Here is a 23,440-nt window from a genome sequence, read left to right on the forward strand (position 1 = left end):
CCCAAACTATAAACCTGGGCTTTATTTACCAGTCTGTAGTGATGGGAAATTGCCCCAAAGAGTATTTTACTCACAGTAATACAAGGAAAGATCAGTTCTATATACAACATGCTTCTATATTCCCATTATCCACATAGGAGAGAACACATAACATAGATGTTGGAGAACATATAATACGTTTGCATACCAATGAATATTATTTATTATTCTCGGAGACAATGACATCACATACAAAAACAAGTCACATATTGAGTTTATTTGAAAAAATATACAGAACGCTTCCACCTGTATCACAGACATTATGACAGAAGCATTTACACCTCCTACGTATAGATATCTTACATCAGAGGTCATTTGTGGGGAGCGCGGTGATGTCATACGGGTCATCGTGGCCAATCCTGATGCAGAGTTGTGTGATGTACAGTAGCGCACAGCCGGGTATCAGCATCTCACTCTCCTGGGAAAATTCCCCAATATTCAGGCCCAACATATAGGAAGAGCAGACATGAATCAGGTGCAGATGGCATTACATTGCGGGTGCTCCGGGATTTAGGACTTTCGGGAAAATACTTTTGATTACTAATCACCTGTAGCACGCTGGGACAGTAGGCGGAATAATGAGCAGAATGTAAAGCACATGTAAGCCTTCAGCTTGCTGGCCTATGTGAGCCTTAGTGCCTGTTTCAGTCCTGTTAGCGAGGCTGCAATTATTGCAGATGGACAAAACCATGCTGCGCTGTAGGTGGGGCAGATGTAACAGATGCAGAGAGAGTTAGATTTGGGGGAGTTATTTTGTTTCTGTGTAGGGTAAATACTGGCTGCTTTAGGGGTGATTCTTGTTGACTCACAATATAGCGAGTTTGGCCCCGTCCTGATATTTCGGGGACTGCGTATGCCCTATTATGCACATGTGCAGCCCCCCGTTTGCAAAAGACTTCGGCGACTTGAATAGTCTCAGAGCTCTTCCCAAGCATCGTGGCGGGTCGTGGGCGGATGAGGGGGAGGTGCATGCTGGCGGCCAGTGGACGCACCCAGGAAAATGCTAGGCATCTCCATGGGGGCGGGCGTTCGGGCGAGTTGTGTCTAATGCACTAATGCAATGTTCGCAGCTTACTGAGCCAACCTCAATCAGGCCCTTTATTCTTACTTTGCAATTTAGATTTCAGTTTGAACACACCTCACCCAGATGTAACTCTCATGATGTCTTCTGCCCCACCTGCAGAGCAGCATGGTTTTGTCCATCTGCAAACATTGCAGCCTTGCCACTAGGCCTGAATCAGGCCCTCAGTCACTGTTACCACATAGCCTGTGCTCATTGTGCAATGGGCTGCATAAGGTGGGCCTCGGGGCACAGAGAAGGATGTGAGTCCACATTATGCCACCTGCAATGGAACGAGAGAATACATTGGTACAGGTGCAGAAGATACATGACATAATACAATGCAGGTTCTGGTCAGCAGAGATCAATCAGCAATCAGACATAGAATCCTGGCATGTTGGCAGCTGGAACATCTCATCTGCTCATAGAACATTGTAATGCCTGGAGGCAAAGAGTGGGAGGTCCGTACAGGAAAGCCGCGACCAGCCCAAGATATTTACAGCCTGGTCTGGGGACACCAGCATAGGACGATGCAAGACTGGCTTCCATCATGGCTTTCACTCTGATTGCTTAGAACAGGGCTGGGCACACAGTATAGTGACAGTGTAGGGGTGGGGGGCAGTTGCCCTACACCGGCCCTGACCCCATGCTGTGTGTCCACAGCCTGTCACACCCCAGTGCTGGTAGTAGCTTATCACGGACTCCATGCTCATTGTCTACCCCCCCCCCCCCCCCTCCCCTGGTGCTGCTGCTACCAGCCCAGGCTTTGAGCGAAGAAAGAGGAACGTGCTTATGTTAATCTAGGATGTGTTTATTATAAACCCATCACACATTGCCTCCAAATAGCGCTCATTACACCCAACATTAACCAATATATCATTCATCAACATTTTACATAGTGTAGGAATTGAAGATAAAGGCAATTTGTACAATAGAGCAGGTGTAACTTAGGTAATCCATAAGTAGGGAGAAATGGTAATCGGGAGAGTGACAGGGCCAGTGGCGGAACTAGCGGCTAGTAGGCCCAGGTGTAAACATATGCTTTGGGCCCTCACCAACCCACCTCCCCCCACTCTCACTAAAGAAAAACAAGGCGGTTAGTATATTGTTTCAATGAGTGCCAATGGCTGTGCTCACTTACTAACAGTATTTTCCCCACATAACCCCCTGTGTGCCCCAAATGCCCCCAGGGTCTGGCTAACAGAGTGCAGGAGACCCAGGCAACCGAGAACTGGAAGAGGAGACCTGGCCCTCTGGAGATAGTTTACCACCTCTTCACCTCCACTCCCCCTCCTCCTCTACCACACTCCCCCTCTTCCTCACCTCCACTCTATCCCTCCCTCTCTTATCTATCTCTTCCTTCCTTTCCTATTTTCCTCTCTTCTGCTCTCTCTTCTCCCTGTTCTCTTTCTCCTCTACAGTATCTCTCTTCCCCACCTCTATCCCCACACTTTCCCTCTCTGAGAGTATGTACATGGTGCTGTCTACCTCACTTTGGGTATCTCCACCTTTCTCGCCCTGACATTCTCCTCTCTCTCTCGCTCTCTCTCAATTTCTGTCTCTCTCTCTCTTTCATTGTCTCTCTCCCTTTTCTCTTCCTTTATAACCTTTCTCTTTCTCTCCCCCCCTCTCTCTCTCTACCTGACACCCTCTATCAATCTCTGCTTCTCCCCCTTTACTCTGTGACCCCTTAACTCCCTGTCTCACCCTGTTACCCTCTTTCTCTCGCCATTTTTCTCACAAGTCATTGAAGGACACGTTTCTGTGCATAAAATATATGAATAAATGCGACATTTCACCTTTCTGGAGAATCCTTCATGTGTAGTTTGAGAGGATCTGGAACACGAGACAGTAACCTTGAAAGCAAAGAAAATAATACTGAGGTCCATATAGCCACAATACAGCGATACAGAACCCTTATATGAGACCCTGTCGTTACCATTCATCTCCTTCCACATCCCGGAAACCTTTAGCAAACGGGTTGCTGGCAATCTTCAGCTGTGTGATCTGTTAATATACAGAGGAAAAATAACTTGTCGTAATAGGTAAGCATTCACTCTTTGCTGTTTCGAAAAAGAGTTGGACATGGACCTCGCTAGCGACCTGCAGGAACATGCAGCGTTAGTGATATAATTGGGCAGCACAGTCAGTGTAATGGTTAGATCTGGAGTAGCCAACTCCAGTCCTCAAGAGCTACCAAAGGGGCATGTTTTCCAGGTCTCCTTACAGAATCACACGTGAAGTAATTGGCTCTACCTGTGGATCTTTTAAAATGTGTTAGTGAGTAATAAGTGTACCTGCTGGGTGAGCTGAAAAACGTGAACTGTTGGTAGCTCTCGAGGACTGAGTTGGGTACCACGGGATGCGGTCATTTGGTCTACAGCATGATGGTCGACACTAATGGGTCGATATGGGAAAAGGTCGACATGGGTCTAGGTCAACATAGGAAAAAGTCGACGGTTCTAGGTCGAACGGTCATTAGTTCGACAGGTCGTTAGTTCGACAATGTCTAGGTCGACAGTCATAAGGTCGACATGGGGTTTTTCACAGTTTTTTGAGCCAACATGTGCCGACAGCCGGTATTTCATGCCCTACCATCCACTAGGGCGTGGTGGGAGAATAAAATAGTGCGCCGAGCGCAGTGAGCGATGCAAGGGGATGCGGTGCACTTGAAACTGTGTCCATGTCGACTGTGTTGACATTCAGGTAAAAAAAAAAAACCAGTGAAAACCCCCATGTCGACCTTTTGACTGTTGACATAGACATTGCCGAACTAACGACCTGTCGAACTAACGACCTGTCGAACTAATGACCTTTTGACCTAGAACCATGTTGACCTTTTCCCATGTTCACCTAGATTCATGTCGACCTTTTACCATGTCGACCTAATGACTGTCGACCATCATGCTGTAGACCAAATGATCCCAACCAGGTACCACTGGGTTAAAACCATGGTGGGATTCGAACCCATGCCTCACAGCACTGGTGATTCCCACCATGGCTCTAACTGTGGAGTCTGTATATTCTCCCCATGCTTGTGTGGCCTCCCATAATCTAAAAATATTTTTTTTTTCTCCCAACAAAATTAACCCTAGAATGTCTGTGTGTGCATGTATACGTGGTAGGGAATATAGATTGTAAGCTCCACTAGGCCAGGGACTGCAGATTATGTGCACGCCAGGGACATCTTTCTCATTAAGCACAATGGGCACTTGCCCAGGGGCCCTAGGACCTAGGGGCCCACCCCAATGGGAAAGACAGCGGGGATCTGGGCGGCAGGGATCAGACGCTGCCCACTGTTAGCAGACGTCTGGATCTTGCCGCTGCCTGAGTGGCAGAACCCAACCGGCTGTAGGACCTCCCATCTCCCGGGCAGGCCGCCTCCCCCCTTCTCTTGATGCTCCTGAGTCCCCAGCATGGAGTAAGAACTTAGGAAAGCCAGGCCTCCAGCAGCAAGCTCCGTGCGCCGGGCGGGCTGGCACTGGGTCATGGGAGATACTGGGTGTGGGATGTGGAGCGATGTCTCCCGCACTGCTGGGCCGCAACTAGGGGTGAAGGTCTAGGGTGCTGGATGTGATACCAATATGTGCAGGCAGACAGAGCAGAGCCAAATTACTGCCTTGACCCAAAAGACAAAAAATTCTAGTTGCCTGTGTGTGTGTGTGTGTGTATGTGTGTCACACACATATACACACACACACACACACACACACACACAGGCAACTAGAATTGTGTGTATGTGTGTGCGTATGTGTGTGTATGTGTGTGCTTGTATTTTTTTTATATTCTTTTAATTAACTACTGTATGCATTGTTACCATAGCAGTCTCACGTCTTCTTGTAGTCGTTATTAATGACTATAAGAAGTGGATTGGTTCAGGAGTACTTATTTGTTACTGTATGCATTCTGATAAGCTGTGCAGTTTAGGGATACATCTATAATGTTTTGTCCCAATTCCTCATTTTGCCATCGTCTGAGTCATGGAATGGGGGAATCCAACATGTTGGAAATCCCTACTTTGCTGACTCCAACCCCAAAAGAATTGGTATCAGTAGCATGCTGAATTTTCCCTATTCCCTGGCAGATTGTCAAGCATATATGTCTGCCAATCATCAGATGGACGATGGAAAGTTGCAGCATTGATGTATGGCCGCATAAGGTAAATGCCCTATTGCAGCCCTGCACCATCTCTCCCAATGCTTTCATACAGTAGATGGCTATTAGCAGCACGCTGATTGGTGAACAGCTTTCAGTCATCCACCAATCCAATCAGCATGCTGACAGACATTCACCTCCTGGCTGCAGGCTGGGAGGTAGGCAGAGAATGCTTCTTGCCCCTAGAATTGTGGAGCCCAGGGAAGCTGCCCACTATACCTACTGAGAATGAGGATAACCTGTGTGACTTGGAAGGTGCAGTATGGAGAATGTAGGACGCCTACTCCACCTCCTTATCCGTGTCTGTGCCTAGATTGTGGCAGAGGTCGTGTTAGGGGATAGCTGCACCCGATGTCACACAGGAAAAGGAGAGTGGGCTGTGGTGATATGTGTGTATGGTTGGGGGATTGGAAGTACCAGGTAGAGGGAAAGTTTTGGGGTGGAACGAAGAGGATGAGCAGATATTGATGATTGCTCGGTGCCCAGATTTGGGTGAGATATGGGCAGCAGCCACAGACGGAGGAGGGCAGGGAAGATGACACGGGAGGATGAATAATGCAGCCGTGGGGACTATATAGCTTACTCTATGATTCTGATATGCGGTGACTGCTATAAACTGAGTCTCCGGAAACACGAAGGAAACAAAGTTCTGCGCAGCGCGCGCCTCTCCCCCCTGACGCCGGTCTGACAGCAGGATATGGAGCCTTGGTTGGTAGCGATGCATGGAGTTCAGTATTATCTACATGGCGACAGGAGAAGAATGATAACTACACAGGGAACATACGGTATATATATATCACACTTCAATTTGCAGCATTTGTCAGATCAAATGTAACAGACAGTGGCGTAGCTAGAAATTTTTCTCCCCCCTGCCCAAAAAAATCTGCCCCCCCCCCAAGAAGGGACGAGGCGATGGGCGCCACTGGCTGAGCTGACAGGTGACTCAGGCAGCAGTGAGCACTGAGGTGGTCTAGTTTTGTGCATATATAATGAGCGGGGGCCCATCGCAGTGTATATTTGATGAGCGAGTTCCCGCCCTGGGCATATGTAATGAGTGAGACCCGCTCATTACATATGATGGGGGCGGGGGCACGTTCATTCAATATGCACTGCACTGGGTCCCACGCTCACTAGATATGTTCCGGGCAGGACCATCTCAGCGCTCACTGCTGCCTCGGTCGTCTGTCAGTTCAGCCAGCGGCGCCCACCACAGACCCCGCTGGCGCCGCTCCCCCAAGCCACCTCAGGGTCTGCCACATATGTAGCTATGCCACTGGTAACAGAGACCACAAATACACCAACTGGCGATTAGTTCTGCATGTTTTATACATTGTATACAGTATTTAGATGTATTTCTATGTCTCTCTGTGCTGGATTCCTCTTACTAATACTTTGTTATACTGTATGTCACAAAGATGTCATATGACTCAAAGGCTTTACAGTTAACATTACATTCATATATGTTATTGACGTACAAGTGGAGCAGCAGGGCCAGGAACAGACATCTTGGGGCCCGGTACACTTTTAACTCTCAGGCCCCTCCTTATCCTTAATGTCCTCTGCTCAAATTTAACCCAAGAAAGATGTGGTGGATATATGGCAATCCACACACATTATGCCTCACTGCAGTCCCCAAACATTATACCACACTGCAGTATTCAAACATAACAGGCTGCAGAGCCCATACATCATGCCACACTGCCATCCCCAAACATTATACCACACTGCAGTATCCAAACATACCACACTGCAGAGCCCATACATAATGCCACACTGCAGTATCCAAACATACCGCACTGCAGAGCCCACACATTATGCCACACTGCAGTATCCAAACATACCACACTACAGTATCCAAACATACCACACTGCAGAGCCCATACATAATGCCACACTGCCATCCCCAAACATTATATCACACTGCAGTGCCAACGCATCAAGTCAAACTGCAGTGCCCACACATCATGTCACACTGCAGTGCCCACATATCATGTCACACTGCAGTGCCCACACATCATGTCACACTGCAGTGCCCACACATCATGTCACACTGCAGTGCCCACACTGCCATCCCCAAACATTATACCACACTGCAGTATCCAAACACACCACACTGCACAGCCCACACATCATGCCACACTGCAGAGCCCATACATAATGCCACACTGCCATCCCCAAACATTATATCACACTGTAGGGCCCAAACATCATACCACACTACAGTGCTCGCACATCATGTCACATTGAAGAACCTACATGGGGGGTTATTCTGGTTCACTCGCAAAGGCACAATCACCCGCTAATGGGCAAAAACAAAACTGCAGGTGCAGGTAACGTGCAGAGAGAGTTAGATTTGGGTGTTTTATTGTTTCTGTGCAGGGTAAATACTGGCTGCCTTACTTTTACACTGCAATATAGATATCAGTTTAAAGTACAAACCCCACCCAAATCTAATTCTCTCTGCACATGTTACACCAGCCCCAACTGCAGTGCACATGGTTTTGTCCATTACAGAGTGATTGTGCCTTTGCGAGTGCACCCGAATAACCACCATTATGCCACGATGCATTGCCCACACATCAAACTAAATTGCAGTGCCCCCACAGCATACACTAGTCCAAACACATTATACCACACGCACACTGTAATTGTAATGCCAACACATTATGCCACGCTACAGCCCCCAGCCCCCCCCCCCCCACATGCACACTACAGGACACTACTGCCCCCCAACACACACACACACACACTGCAGCACCCCCTACACTTACATAAATACTGTAGAAAGTAACCTACATCATTTTATATTCTAGTGTCTCCACATAACTGCACAGATTACCCACAGCAGGAAGCCCCAGTGTCAGGCAGCAGCCAGCAGTGCAATCACAGCCTGTATCAATTCCACAAGGCTGCTGCTAATAATCTCCACAACTCAGAAGAGCATGTGACCACCTCCACCAATTAGAGCTCAGCACATGCTCTTCTAACCCTTCAGCACAGCCCCATGGGAGTTATTACCCAGTAGTGCATTGGTTGTGACTAGTTCTCCTTTGCCAAAGGGAGCAGGAGGTGACATCAGGTGAAGATGTATATTGTTTGATGCCCCTACAGTATATTTTATTTTTTCTCTAATCTGGGTTTGGTGTAGGCTCTTTTCTTTTATTTATTTATTAGGTACAAAATGCTCTTAATTTATGATTGCCGTCACCTGGGTTGAACTAGTTCATTAATAAGAAAGGTTTGTCAACACAGGTGACGGCAATCATATAAGTAAGAGGGAAGTCCTGGAACAGAGCATTTTGTACCTAATGGAATGGATCATGTTGGATCCTGGCTCCTTGGTGGTTAGATCCTGGGTGGTTAGATTCGCATTGTATATGTGACCCTTCTTAAATGGGCCCCTTAGATTTGGGTCGGGTGAAAAGGGAGATATTGCGGGGGGAGCAACAGCCATGCTCAATATTGTTAACGACCCCTCCCTCCAGTAAACCTGTTCAGAGAAGGGAGGGGTAGTTAACGTCGCACGGGAGAGATGGCGGGGGGGGGAGTGACAGCCATGGAAAAGGGAGCGATGGTGGAGGTAGGGACAGACAGTGATTTTCTCTATCATCGGTCAGCATACACGCTAGGCAAAATCACCCAGTGTGTATGGAGTGGACCTTAAGTCAGAGGACTAATTTTGAAGCCTTAATCTCTTGCACTGGCATTGGTAGGTGGCAGGGTAATATTCCTATATTATAGTGTAAGGATTAACCGTGTTGGTGGGATAAACAATAGTAATGATGAAAACATGGTCATCAATATGTCAGGAATACTGTACGATCTCTCACATGTCCTCTCATGTCCTGCACATTGTTGGTGAGTTTGAGTCGATCGAATGACACAGTCTGACGCATCCAGTGAGATCCTCTTGCAGGGGAGTCTGGGTGGAAATGGAGGCGGCCGGGGGGTGCTGGATCTGCAGTGCCGGAAACCAGCCAGGAGGAGGAGTGGAAAGCATACCTGGTGAGATAATCCATCCTCTGGTCAATAAATAACATGCCACGTACAATATTAGCAACATAAGTCAGTAAAAGGAACCTGGATTTATTCCTGAGTGCTTGTCTGTAACAAACATGGGTACTTGTGTATTATCACAGCGTCCATCGCATCGCAGACCATAAGGCATGCGATGGTATGCGGCGCGATGTTCCCCAATATCATACAATGTTAAAATTGTATGGCATTGTATGTGGCATACAATGCCATACAATGCGATGTGATTATAAATTGTATAAGCACCCTAATGGGTGCTTACAATGTTAAATGCACCCCCCACGCCACCCCCACTATGAACGTGAACCCGAAGCGTGGCGAGCGCAGCGAGCCCGCAAGGGGCGGTGGTACGCGTCCTACGACCATTTCATACCCCCACTATCCACGTCGGCGTGGAGTTGATTTTATATAGTGTGGCGAGAGCAGTGAGCCACCGAGCCCGAAGTGTGGCGAGCGGACGCGCATTACTTCACAGGTATATGCGGCCCCCCGCGGCGCTCGTCACACTATATAAAATCAACTCCACGCCGACGTGGATAGTGGAGGTATGAAAAGGTCGGAGGACGCGTACCACCGCCCCCCGCGGGCTCGCTGCACTCGCCATGCTTCGGGTTCACGTTCATACTGGGGGGGGGGGGGGTGCATTTAACATTGTAACCACCCATTAGGGTGCTTATAAAATTTAACATCGTATAGGGGGCTTGCATCACATTGCAGTGCATCGGGTGTATGGCATGCGATGAAAAATCGTGCGACTTAATATCGGGGGCGCCGTGATAATACACAAGTACCCAAACATGCTACTATCCAAGGCTTCCCGGGTGGTGCCCGAGGAAGTAGGCAAGGTGCTGCGAGCCAGGTCATGCGCCCCCCCCCCCCCCCCAATACTCCAATACACAATGACCCTTATTCTGGTTGACTCATTCGTCCACAAATTCACAAGGGGAACAATGTTTCGCGTATACGCAGCAGCATTTCTACGCATGTGTATACATGTATACATGTATATGTGTATACGTGCATGCGTACAAACTCGGCGAATAGTCTGGCGTTCCCATGAAAACATTGGGCGTACACATGCTTATGTGTCCGTGATGCGGGTGCGGGGGGCGGGCAGCTGATGTCAGCTTGCCCCCCCCTCTTCCTGTACAGGGACTCGCAAATGTAAGTCAACAGACACTTGCAAGTCAGTAGTTAGTTACAAGTCAAATAGGTTGAACTCGATGGACTAACGTCTGTTTTCAACCTTAATTATTGTTACTCATAGGTGTGCGCAGCACATTTCATTAGGGGGTGTCTTACACGCCCATTGGGTGTGTCTAACACCACCAATCAGTCGTGTCTACCATCAGCTATTGGCACTCACTACAATATAAAACATCTCTCAGCCACACCATAATCTTCTGCCTAGTTCAGTTTTAATCTACTAATTACTCTGTGTAACAGTACATGCAAATAAAGTCATAAACATATCTGGATGACACAGGTATGTAGTGATATGACAATGGTGTAGTACAGTGGTTCCCAACCTTTTTTCTCTCCCGTACCCCTTGATTAGGCTTTTCATTGATAAGTACCCCCTCCTCTCATTTTGAAATATGGACAGTACTTAGCGGTATGCGGATCCTTATGCATGTGCTTATATTAAGGAGGAGCAGAGGAGTAGTATACAGCAAGGAATCATGCCCTTCTGTGTCTAGACACTGGTTGTGTATTAACACCGGTAGGATTAATGCCGCTGCTTGCTCCACCTGTGTCAGTGCTGGGCAGATGACTGCTGGTGTCTGAGGGCAGCATGGGAAGCTCCCAGTGGATTGCTGGTCAGGCACATGACACAACATGGTTTGTCTCCATGGCAATGGGTCTTCTTCAGCCATCAAAAGACCTTTTCATCGTCCGCCATTACCAATATTATTTTCAAGTACCCCCAACTGGTCTGCAGAGTACCCCCAGGGGTACTAGTACCCCAGGTTGGGAACCACTGGTCTAGTAAAATTTACAATGCAAACACACATAATTGATAGATGGGCACTTGTTTTAATGGAATACCAGTTCTAAAAAGCAAAAGTATATAAGGGTGGGCACAGCATTAGGGGGTGACTGTGAGCGCTGGAGAAATCAAGGCTGCGAATAGATGTTTGTGTGGGGAACTTGGTGAGTAAGGGGGGGCGGGAAGGCGGCTGTGCAGGCAGCGGGCGGCATTACATTCACGCGCAACACTGAGAAATTCACAGCATTGCGTGTGGACCAGGATAAGGTCTATAGTGCCAACCAGACCTAAGTCAGTAAGAACAGGGCTGGTATACCTAGCAAAGTTGGGCTTGGAAACAACATTCAGTATTCTCTTGAGCGGTGGTGTTGGGTTAATATATATCATTAAAGAAAATATTTAATTTTGTTCTGATGCACTACAGATCCCAGCTAGCTGTGTTATGCCAATTGAAATGGGTTTCATGATATGCAAGCACTTAAAAAACCACAAGTTACAGCATTCCCTGGCAGACAGTTGAATTGCGGTGGATTTTATAATAAAGGGTAAGAATCCCAGCGACCACCTTTCAACTGGGCACTGCAGATTGTGCACCCTGATCCATGCCCATTATAAACCAGCAATAACCCAGCCGGCATGTTTGTTTATTAACAGTTTCTTATATAGCGCATACATATTCCACAGCGCTGTACAGAGAATATTTGAACATTCACATCTAGCTCCTTATCATTGCACTTATCATATGCTTGACCAATGCTGACAATATTCAGATAGAAATATACTGTACTAGTAAGCCCGCTCGAAGCAAAAGCTTCGAAAGCTAATCTGCTGCCTTCTGTGTTTGTGCATGTGAGAAAGAGATGTCGTTTCATTCTCTGCCAGCAGATGGCAGTGTTTCGGAGACTCACGGACACTAGACATATATATAGATGATAAACAGTCTTATCCGAGAGAGCTGTAGTCCATACTGTATGACAAATTATAATTGATTATAATTATATATATTTAAATAAGTGATATCATTATGGCTTTCCTTTTTGTACCACTCACTAGCAGGGCCTCCATCAGGGGGGTACTGCAGGGATTGGAGTGCTGGGCCCCGACAGGGAGGGAGCCCGGATTGAAGCATTGTGAAATATTGGAGACAGAGATAAACCAGGGCCTATTATGTCAGTCCCAGGTACCACAAATTCTGATGGGGGCGGGGGTGGATGATGTCACATGACATCAGTTCCCGCCCCCAATTCGGAGAAAAACACATAGCAGAAAAGTAAATCCTGGGCTACTTTTCTGCTGTGAACAGAGGAGAAGTCATTACATGGTAATCAACCGTTGAAAGATTTGTAAGCGTACACATCTGCTCGCAGTGTATCAAGCGTTATCCTAAGGTAAAGACCCCGTTACCTGTATCTTTTGTCTCCTACTGGCAGGAAATCAAGAAGCAGCGAATATTCTGCAGTGGGATCCATCCCCCAAATACGGATCTGGAATAGTGGGAACATTCTCCTAGGTATAGAATGGAAAGATGGTGAAAAAAGAAACAAACAGTACCGAAAATAAGTATTGTACCATTTTCATACAAAATGTTATCCATTTGCCAGTACAGAGTCTCCCACATATGCAGCGGACATACAGCTTCTCACCTTCCGGCTTTTGTCACAATCATCTCTGTCCCGAGATTGTTAAATGTCTCCCATAGTGCTGAGGTCTCCAGGCTGACCATAACACCGCGCAGAGCTGCACTTTTGCCTGAGACGTCATTTTGAGGCAGCCGCGGAACATCCGGGAGAGTGGAAGACCAAGGAATGATGTCGGCAGGTGCAAAGCATCCAGAAGGAACATTCTGTGTGTCTGAGGGCCGGAGGAGGAAATTCTTGGTTACACGCAGTGCTTGGATATTAATACAGAAGAGCATATTTGTCAGGTATATATGGGAGGAGGGCCTTGGGCTGCACACCCTTATTCTAGGGCCCTTATTCTGGTTGACTCACCGGTCTGCCCACGCCCCCCCCCCCCCCCCCCTCTCGCACGGCGGGTTCGCCAACACGGCTGCGAATGGATATTTAACATGAACATCCATTGGCAGCCCATGGGGAAACAACCACATCATTCGATGGTCACGGATACCCCATTCACATCAGCCTAAATTCCCGGGTTGAGTCTGGGAACAACCCGGTACTAGCGCTGGTGTGAACGGTTCCCGGGACAAAATCCCGGGCTAATTTGCCGGCAATCCAACCCGGCTAGGTAGCAGGGTTGTTCCTGGGTTCAACCCGGGGACCTGGCTGGTGTGAAAGGTGTAGGGTATACTTACCCGGGTCCTCCGTGTCCTGTCCGAAGGGAATTAATGCAGGCGGCGGGCGCAAATGACGGGACAGCCGGTGGATGATGATCACGCAGCTCTCCGGCGGCATTTGCGCCGCCGCCTGTGTGGATCCCTGGCCTGTGCGGAGGACCAGCAACCGGGGTGAGTATTCTCCCCACCTCCGCCGCCATCCCGCCGACTGCCCGACGTCATCCCGCCGACTACCCACCTCCTCCCCACCTCCTGCCGGCCTCCTTCCCGCCCCCTTCACACACCAGAAAATGCAGGGACATTTCTGGTGTGAATGGGTCCAAACCCGGGAATGTCCCTGTTTGTCCCGGGAACTGAATTCCCGGGTTTGTCCCTGCATTTCTGGTGTGAAAGGGGTATGACTCTCAGGTCACTTAGATTTGTGTGCACCCTCGACAGGAACTGGGCGGGCAGCTGACATCATGTGATCTTAGCTGCCTGCCCCCTGCACCTGCGTCACTGGGTGATTTCTATGGGAACGCCCAGCGTTGTCATGGCACCTCCCATGAAACATTGGACATTCCCATGGGCGTATTCCCCTGCCCGCTCTCCCCCCGCCCGCAGCTGCTGCTGCTTCTTCTTACTAATGTAACACTTATGATTGTAGGTACTTGTGGATTATCACGGCTCCCACGATGGGCATCATACATGAAAAAAATCGCATCGCATTGCATGCGATTTGATCGCATGCGATCGCATGCGATTTTTCACTGAAAAGCATCCAAATGCATTGGAATTAGTATGAAACATGTTCAATGGCCCCCAAATGGAATTTTTGAGGCTGTACCACCCCCACTATCAACGCGAACCCGAAGCGCGGGGCGGCGGTACGCGTCCTACGACCTTTTCATACCCCCACTATCCACGTCGGCGTGGAGTTGAGAATAGAAAGTGTGGCGAGCGCAGCGAGCCCCTCGAGGGGACGCGGATACCTTCACAGGTATCCGCTTCCCCTCACGGGCTTCACAGGTGTCCGCGTCCACTCGCCACGCTTCGGGCTCGGTGGCTCGCTGCGCTCGCCACACTTTCTATTCTCTACTCCACGCCGATGTGGATAGTGGGGGTATGAAAAGGTCTTAGGACGCGTACCGCCTCCCCTTGCAGGCTCGCTGCGCTCGCCACGCTTCGGGTTCGCGTTGATAGTGGGGGTGGTACAGCCTCAAAAATGCCATTTGGGGGCCATTGAACATGTTTCATACTAATTCCAATGCATTTGGATGCATTTCAGTGAAAAATCGCATGCGATCGCATGCAATGTGATTGCATGCGATTTTGACAAAAACCTGCAAAAATCGCATCGCATGCCACTATATATGGCATGCGATGGCATGCGATGGGAGCCGTGATAATCCACAAGTACCTGATTGTATTCCATATTAACCAATGGGTGATGTTATCATTCAAAATGCAGTGTAAAAGTAAAGTGATCAATGACTACCACTCAGCATTTAACTTTTTTTTTACATTTGTAGAAGTTAAACAATAAAAGCAATGATATGGTTACTATGGGTTACTGTGTACAAGTGCTCAGTAATTGTACTGTATGTATGGTGAATAACTCTGGTTAGCATAGCACCAGATTGTAGCTAAAGGGATAAGGCCTTACTTACCCATCCTTGTGTCCACATGGGTTCCGGTGACCTGCAGTGAGGTTTGTGGTTGGTGAGGCACTGGCTTGCTGGAGCCAGTGCCGCCAGGCTCTGTGGGGAGCATTGGATTCAAGATGTTTCTGCGCTGACTGGCAGGTGCGGTAGCTGCCCCCTGCATAAGCAGCAGAGACCTGGCAGAGCAGCTCCTGCCTGTCAGCGCAGAAGCAACCTGGACCCAGCGCTCGCCACAGACCCATCGTCGCTGGCTCCACCAAGCCAATGCATAGTTTTGCCTTGTTAATGTCTGCCTCTTTAAAAGAACCTCTGAGTTCAGCCAGCACCTCGCACAGCCACTGAACTCAGAGGCTAGTACATTGGGCCAATACTGTATACTTCATTTAAAAATATACTTATTTTACACAAACACACAGAAACAGTACACACCTGTCACTTTACACAAACACACACCTCTGTCACTACACAAACACACAAATACAGATACACACCTCTGTCACAACATGTCTGTCTGTCCCTTAACACAAACACAAATAAACACCTATGCCACTTTAAAAAAAACACAGCCCCCACCCTCCACAAGTGCCAAACACAAATTACCGTTTAGCCCAGGCACCGCTTACATGGATACCCAGGCAGCAGACAGCCTGGCAGCAGTGACCGCAGCGTCCCGGGACAGGCACCCAGACAAGTCGGCAGACGAGCTGTGCAGTGGTTGCACGGCTCGTCCACCTTAAAAAACTTCACTGTGCTATAAGCAGCACCTCACCTATAGAAGAGCCATGGTTCAGGGACATGCTTTCTGCCTTTATGAAAGCTTCCTCTGTCACTGAGACAGCACCACTGTGCCCAATCACTTCTGCCTCAGTGACAGGGGCACTATATAAATAAAACTTACTTACTATAATACCTATTACATATAATACCATATGCCGAATAGCCTATTACATAAGACACATAAGCTCTTTCATGCTTGATGCCAGGGGTTGCATGCTCTTTGCCAGGGGTTAACAAGCTGTGCCAGGGGTTAACATGCTCATTGCCATTGGGTTATGTGCTCTGCCATTGAGTTAACATGCTCTGCCATGGGGTTAGCATGCTCTGGCTCATTGCCATGGGGTTAAATTGCCCATTGTCATAGGGGTTATGATGGCTCTGTGATAGGGGTTAACATGCTCTCTGTGATTGGGGTTAACATGCTGTCTGCCATAAGGGTTAACCTGACCTCCGACTCCTGGTCTCAGCAGCCCCAGTGCTTCAGTGCGGTGATTATAATTTATTAGTAGATGGCAGTTCTGGAGCTGCTGAGACCAAGAGCCGGAGGTCTGCAGGAAACTGCTGCTGGACCCCGTCCTCTGCGCAGGGTGCTCTCCCTCCCTCCCTGCCAGCACCTCATGCGCTGCAGCCATCCCCTCTATGCTGTGGCCGCTGCTGCCGTACACTGGTCCAGGCACCCACTGTCAGGTGCTGCCTGTCCAATCTGAGCAGAGCTCACTCTGAAAATGTGAGTCCCTGGAAGGTACTTTGGGGTAAAATATGCGCTATAGAGCATATTTGCGAACCCTGCTCTACTAGGACGTTACCTTTGTGTGGTACTCTGATAGACAATATAAACAATATCATTATCATTCATGAAAGTAGGATAGTGCGTACCCACAACAGTTATTTATAATAGATGTGAGTAATTTAACTCTAACAGTCACTACATAGACACACTCGTACCTCAGTGATCCCTACGGCTACATGCATTTTCATATCATGTTATAGTACATATATGTGCCAAACTATGGAACAGATAGATGTTAGTCACTTTTATGGGATTGTGTGGATTTTAGGCAATTGGTCGACACATAAAAAAATGTCCACATGCATGATGTCGATGAGATAAAAATGTCGACACGAAATACCACTTTTATGACTTGCCTCTCAGGCAGAGCAGTACACAACCACTATAATGCTGCTCTCACAGGTGTTGCTTTACCATTTGCCTGAAATTATTTTTCAAAAGTAGGAAAGTTACATAATCCAGATGACATAGAGGACCTTATTCTGGTCAACACGCAATGCTGCGAATTTCGCTGTGGATTTAACGTTGTCCACCACTCGCACAGCCACCCCCCCCCCCCCCCTCTCTCGGCGAGTTTCACGCAGGGCTGTGAATGGATGTTTGCAGAAACATCCATTCACAGTCTTGAGTGTGAGAGCCAATAATTCAATGGTCGCCGACCATGGAATGATCTGGAAGGAGCGCGCAAAACTAACACACTCTCTGGTGCCTTAGCTTTGCGTGCTCCCAGTATGTGAAGATGACGGTCAGCTGCAATGTACATATACCGTAATCCGTATTCTTGTACAGGTACATCAAAATTGTGGAGATTTTCTTTTTTCCTCATGTTAAATGAAAAAGATGTGAATGAAATGTATGTTATTTGCTCCAATATGCTAATAAGATTTGAGAAATAACCCAATATAATGTAAATCTACATTTTGGCAATGATATTTTTATATCTAGCATTGACATTTTGTTTATTTCTTTTTTGCTTACATTTATTTTGTACTAGTTTGACTTTTTTTTTTTATCGGCGTGTCTATAAAAAGGAAAATATGCTTTATTTCAGGCTTTGTCTACACACTTGTTATTTTTTTTCTTCTTTGCCTTTTATCATACCATTTTTTTTGTTAGGTGCTCTCACTGATTTTAATTCAGAAGAAAAAGCAGAAACACAAAACTATAAAAAAAACAACAAAGTTACAAATGCAATACAAAATGCTTTGATGCATGTTATTTGTATCCAATGATTTATGTGGTAAATGTAAACTGCTTAAACCACTGTATAGTCCAGATCCATTCTACTAGGTCAACATGCTGTGCTCCCGAACCTCCCGCATATTGTTCTATTTTAATTGAAGTTACTGAAAATATGATTTCCCCCCAAAAGTGTTCTCTTATCAATTAAAGAAAGAGCAAAGGGAAAAACTATGAATGGGGGAGGGTTTCCAAAAGGAGTCCACCCCTGTTCACAGATCCTGGCGCTAAATGAACTATAAAGGTAGTTCTATATGTATTTGGTGGAATACCAATAATTTGTTTTAATTTTTAGATTGCCAGCTGCAGCAGATGCAGATGAGACTGCTACGTCTCACAGAAGTACAGAAAGGGGTTTTTTTTGCACTTGCGCTGCTGGGTCTAATGGGATAACCTGTGAACCATGCTGAACAAAAAAGTATCCAGACACATTTGAAGTTTCAGTATTATATTTTATAAAGAATACACAATAAAAAAATATATATTTTACATACAATTTAGACAACAATTTAGTCTAAAAACAAGTATGATACAATATAAAAACAAGAAAGCATGCTTGATAAAGTCTGAAGGACGAAACGCGTTGGGACTCCATAGCCCTCCTGTCTCATCTATCTAAAGATAAGCTACTCTCCTTTCTCTTTTTGCACCTTATTATTGTTTATAATAATTTTTTAGTATAGAACGTTTTTTAAAAAGTAATTATTAAATTGTCTGTTTTTTATTGAAATTATATTTTTCTCTACCTTGTTCAAATAAATGTATTTATTTTTTATACCTACCTTTTGATATTTTTTACCTAAGAAGTTTATACCGTATTCTAAATCCACTTTTAAAGAACTTTTTTATGGTTTATTACTGTGCGGACCAGCACACCCAGCATTGACTACTCCAGAGCAATAGTCGCCGCATCTTCATTTATTGAACCCACATTTTTCCTAAAGTAACTTACCATTACTTCTATTATTGAAGATTGGCTGACACCCCATAACTAGAAGGGGGATATTGCCTGATTTACCTGGTATCTGGACTGAGGTTTTCACAAGTGGCGCCACACATCCTCTTGTTTACATATATATATATATATATATATATATATATATATATATATATACACACACACACACCAACCGACGGCTGCAACGGACTCACTTGTAAATAAAACACTCCACGCACGGCTTACTGTCAGCAACGTTTCAATGTGAGTTACATTGTCATCAAGCCTGATGGTTGGTGTGTGTATGTATCCCATGAAGGGAAGACTGAGCTCCGGACCCCAGTACTGGGCTACATTATAGAGTGCCGGCCGGCAGACAATATATATATATATATATATATATATATATATATAGTGTCTCTTTTTAATGTGATCTTCATATGTTATAGTCATAGCTCAGTCTGATACAAATAATAACATACAAGATAGGAGTTCTATTTCACATGGGCAACCAATCAGATCCTGGCTATTATCTTCTAGCGGGTGCTAAATAAATAAGTAGATGCTGATTGGTTTCCCGTAGCAACATTCCATGTCAAATAGAACTCCCATCTTAGTAAATTCCCCCCCACTCTATAATGCGTTTGATTTCTTCATATGTTATTACATTTTTATCTTAACTGAGCAGCATATTACCATTATCAGGCAATGGCTATTTAGTTTGTCTTGTCTAGGCACATATAAGCTGTAGGGGCCTGGACAAAAACTATATACACACAGTCATAGGCCTGCGCACATTGAGTGTTAGGGGTGCACAGACAACACCTAATGCTGTGCTCACCATTATAAACATCTCCCTGCTGCTAGCAATACCAGCAATACCATACCTCCCAACTTCTGTAGTTGGGAGGTCGGGACTTTCTCGAAAAGGGGGCGCGCTCCCGATAAAAGGGGGTGTGGCCTCACTGGATGATGCGTCCTTCGGCCACGCCCCTGTTTTCGACGCTCGTTGGCGCTGAATAAGACGCTGTGCGCATGCGCACAGCGTCTTTTTCATGGCAGGCTGGGGGGGGGCTCCCAACTGTGTCCCCCACCGCGGGACAATGGCGGCCCCGGGCAGGTCCCCGAATATCGGGACGTTCCCGCGGTAAGCGGGAAAGTTGGGAGGTATGGCAATACCCTTTACTTCTACATACCTGCGTCATCCATATATGTTTTTGACATTATTTGCATGTACTGTTACAGAGAGTAATTTATATAATTAAAACTGAAATAGGCAGGAGATTAGGGTGTGGCTGAGAGATGTTTTATATTGTAGTGAGTGCCAATAGATGATGATAGACACACCTGCTTGCTGCTGTTAGACATGCCCATTAGCTGGTGCTAGGCACACCCCTTTGATGGTGCACCCCCTAATAAAATGTGCTGTGCATGTCTATGCACACAGGCCCTTATTCTGGTTCACTCGCAAAGGCAAATTCCTTCTCAAATGGACAAAACCATGTGCTCTGCAGGGGGAAGATGTAACATGTGCAGAGAGATTTACATTTGGGGGAGTTATTTTGTTTCTGTGCAGGGTAAATACTGACTGCTTTATTTTTTACACTGCTATATAGATCTCACATTGAATTAAAACCCCACCCAAATCTAACTCACCCATGCACATGTTACATCTGCCCCACCTGCAGTGCACGTGGTTTTGCCCATTTGAGAAGGAATTTTGCCTTTGCGAGTGAACCAGAATAAGGGCCTATGAGTATTATGCTGTAATGTACAAAACATCAGTGTACTATTGCCAGGATGCCGGACATCTGGTGATTGTGTTTGTACTGAAAGGTGTGTAGTGTATTCTTATCAAGGAACCCATTTAGAATTTAATATTTGAGGCTAAACAAATATTAGATCCCGCCTAGATTGCATTGTATATGCGACTCTTAGTAAATTGGCCCCTAATTGCTCAAAATGTGTCCTCCACTCAATTTCCCTTACAACGAGGTGGATAATGAATAGATGCGGTTCCAAGCACACAAGCAGAATACAGTCAGTATTCAAGGCATCCATTTAAAGAGTTTTATAAAAGGAACATAAAGTAGAGAAAGATAAACTACCAACCAGTCCGGGGAAGACTAGATGGGTCAAATTGTTCTTATCTGCCATCAGATTCTATATTTCTATGTCCGCTTCTGTCATGTACACATGGTGGGATTGCCTTGCTATTCGATCCCGATTCGATCAGGAGGCAAGTCATATGTGTGTACAGGGCATTACAGGCTGTGGGCCAGATTCTCTAAACTTCAAAAGTGATAAATTGGAGAGTGATAAGCAGCCAGCCAATCAGCTCCTACCTGCCATGTCACAGAATGTGTTTGAAAAATGTCAGACAGGAGCTGATTGGCTGGCTGTTTATCACTCTCCATTTTATCACTTTTGAAGCTTAGAGAATCTGGCCCAGTGCTTGAAAATTCTCAGCAGCAGATTGGTTGATACTTTTACCACACCTTGATAAATCTCCCCTTGAATTAGAGGTAGATCTTGGCAATCCATGTATGCAATGGCTACAGTCTATCAGTGGTCTCCGTATATTACCCGAACGGACATATTGTAACACAGTGATCATTAACAAGTCATTTGTTATCTAAAATTATTTGAAATAAGAAAAAATGTATAGGAAAAAATGTATTAGGGTATGAGAATAAGAAAGTGAGAGATTTTGGAAGAATTTTCCCAATTTTTTTTTAAAGCGGCAATCATTTACATGGCAAAATCAACCTGTTTTTTTTCCCCAGTGTAAATGATTGCCACTTTAAAAAATTTGGAGACTCTCTCAAAATCTCTCACTTTCTTATTCTCACACCCTATTGCATTTGTCACATAGTCCATCAGTAAAAAAAAAAAAATGAGACAGGGCCAGATGTACTAAGCTTGAAAAGTGATCAAATGAGTGATAAACAGCCAGCCAATCAGCTATTACCTACCATGTCACAGGCTGTGTTTGAAAAATGACAGGTAGGAACTGATTGGTTGGTGGTTTATCACTCTCCATTTTATGAATTTTCAAGCTTAGTGAATCTCTCCCTTATTACACTTTTCAATAAGGTTGATAAAACACTGGACAGCAGCTCAGCAGACTCAACAGTTAATAGATTAGCCTGGCTAAGAAAACTATTGCTGGCCTCCTACTGTGGTCCCTCATCCAGCTGCCCATAGACTTGGCTCAGCAGGGAACATACAGTGCATTGAGCCTTTCTATTGCCTGAGACAATAAAGACTAGTTACTGGAGGTATGTTGTAACTTGTTACTAGGATGACACAGAAACGGATTCCCAGGCGATCTCTAACTATACGTGTTGGACAACACTATAACATACAACCCGGGTGCCAGATGTTATTGCAGACATATATGCCTATGGTCAATGGGGTCAATAACTGTAAAATAAAACAAAAAAAAAAACCCTCATTAACTTTTTCAGTACAAGTGAGAGATGTGCAAAATATCTGATTAAAATGCCGGTAGTGCTCACAGCGACTGTTCTTTTTTTTTTTTTTTGGGGGGGGGGGGGGGGCTCAATGTTTAACAAAACTTCACTTAACCCTTTGAGTGACAAGGGACTTTGTCAATTTTTTATTCATCTTAATGACCTGTAATGTTACCTTATATAGGGAATATATTTTTTACACAACATTTTTTATTTGAATCTATATATCAAATGTGAGCAATGCTGGCATTTTTACCAGATATTTTGTGCATCTCTCAGAGATGTTGGTACTCAAAGGGTGAAGTAATTTAAGATCATTTGCTGGCAATAACTAAAGTAGGCAGTACGGGCAGTGTAATGGTTAGCATTACTGCCTCACAGCACTGACGTCAGGGGTTTGATTCCCACCACCACCTAACTGTGCGGAGTTTGTATATTCTCCCCGTGCTTGCGTAGGTTTACTCCGGTTTCCTCCCACAATCCAAAAATATACTGGTAGGCTGATTGGCTCCCAACAAAATTACCCCTAGAATGTCTGTGTGTGCGTGTACATGTGGTAGGGAATATAGATTGTAAGCTCCACTGGGGCAGGGACTGACGTGAATGTTCAAAATATTCTCTGTAAAGCGCTGCGGAATATGTATGTGCTATATAAGAAACTGTTAATAAATATTTATATACCTCGTCTCTGACCCTAGAGCATATTTTGCACACCTCTCACAGCAACGTTGGAATTAAATGGTTAATGACCACTCGCATAAACATAAAAGTATGATTATTGTCTGTATACCTTACCTGTTGGGTGCGTATGGTGCATTGCTGGCGTGTCCTGGGTAACGCGGATCTGTCCTGCGCTGTATCTTAGTCTGTACTCTCGGTCACACTGTCACTTACTATCTCTCTTTCTGGAGTCTCTTTGCCTGCCTGTCTCTATCTCTTCCCACTTTATGGGGTCCCTGGTGTGACCAAATATCCCAATGACAGGCGGGCGAGTATAAGGCAA

At 45.9% G+C, this 23,440-nt stretch overlaps 1 protein-coding gene across 2 annotated transcripts; it reads right to left on the bottom strand.

The window, feature by feature from the left end:
* Window positions 1-235: 235 nt before the first annotated feature.
* LOC146052737 (T-box transcription factor TBX10-like) lies at window positions 236-8,189 on the bottom strand. 2 transcript variants are annotated; one of them, XM_083167935.1, is made up of 5 exons: window positions 8,098-8,189; window positions 5,838-5,993; window positions 3,039-3,106; window positions 2,899-2,955; window positions 236-1,382 (listed from the first exon to the last, which is right to left on the bottom strand). In XM_083167935.1, the coding sequence occupies exons 2-5, from the start codon at window positions 5,976-5,978 to the stop codon at window positions 1,313-1,315; spliced, it is 336 nt and encodes a 111-aa protein (XP_083024061.1). In that variant the 5' UTR covers window positions 5,979-5,993; window positions 8,098-8,189; the 3' UTR covers window positions 236-1,312. The 2 variants fall into 2 exon arrangements, with proteins under 2 accessions (XP_083024061.1, XP_083024060.1); XM_083167934.1 differs by having other exon boundaries at window positions 8,051-8,178.
* Between the last annotated feature and the right edge of the window lie 15,251 nt (window positions 8,190-23,440).

This window comes from Crinia signifera, unplaced genomic scaffold, assembly GCF_055691185.1.
Source record: "Crinia signifera unplaced genomic scaffold, ASM5569118v1 HAP2_SCAFFOLD_113, whole genome shotgun sequence".
In the NCBI taxonomy this organism is placed as follows: Eukaryota; Metazoa; Chordata; class Amphibia; order Anura; family Myobatrachidae; genus Crinia; species Crinia signifera.

Bases quoted from the DNA above. Each gene is read 5' to 3' on its own strand.
- LOC146052737 (XM_083167935.1), bottom strand. From the start codon at position 5,978: ATGCATCGCTACCAACCAAGGCTCCATATCCTGCTGTCAGACCGGCGT. The intron at 2,956-3,038 runs GTAACGACAGGG...TTTGCTTTCAAG, and splicing joins GATGTGGAAGGAGATGAATG to GTTACTGTCTCGTGTTCCAG. The intron at 1,383-2,898 runs GTGAAATGTCGC...GTTCCATTGCAG, and splicing joins ATGAAGGATTCTCCAGAAAG to GTGGCATAATGTGGACTCAC.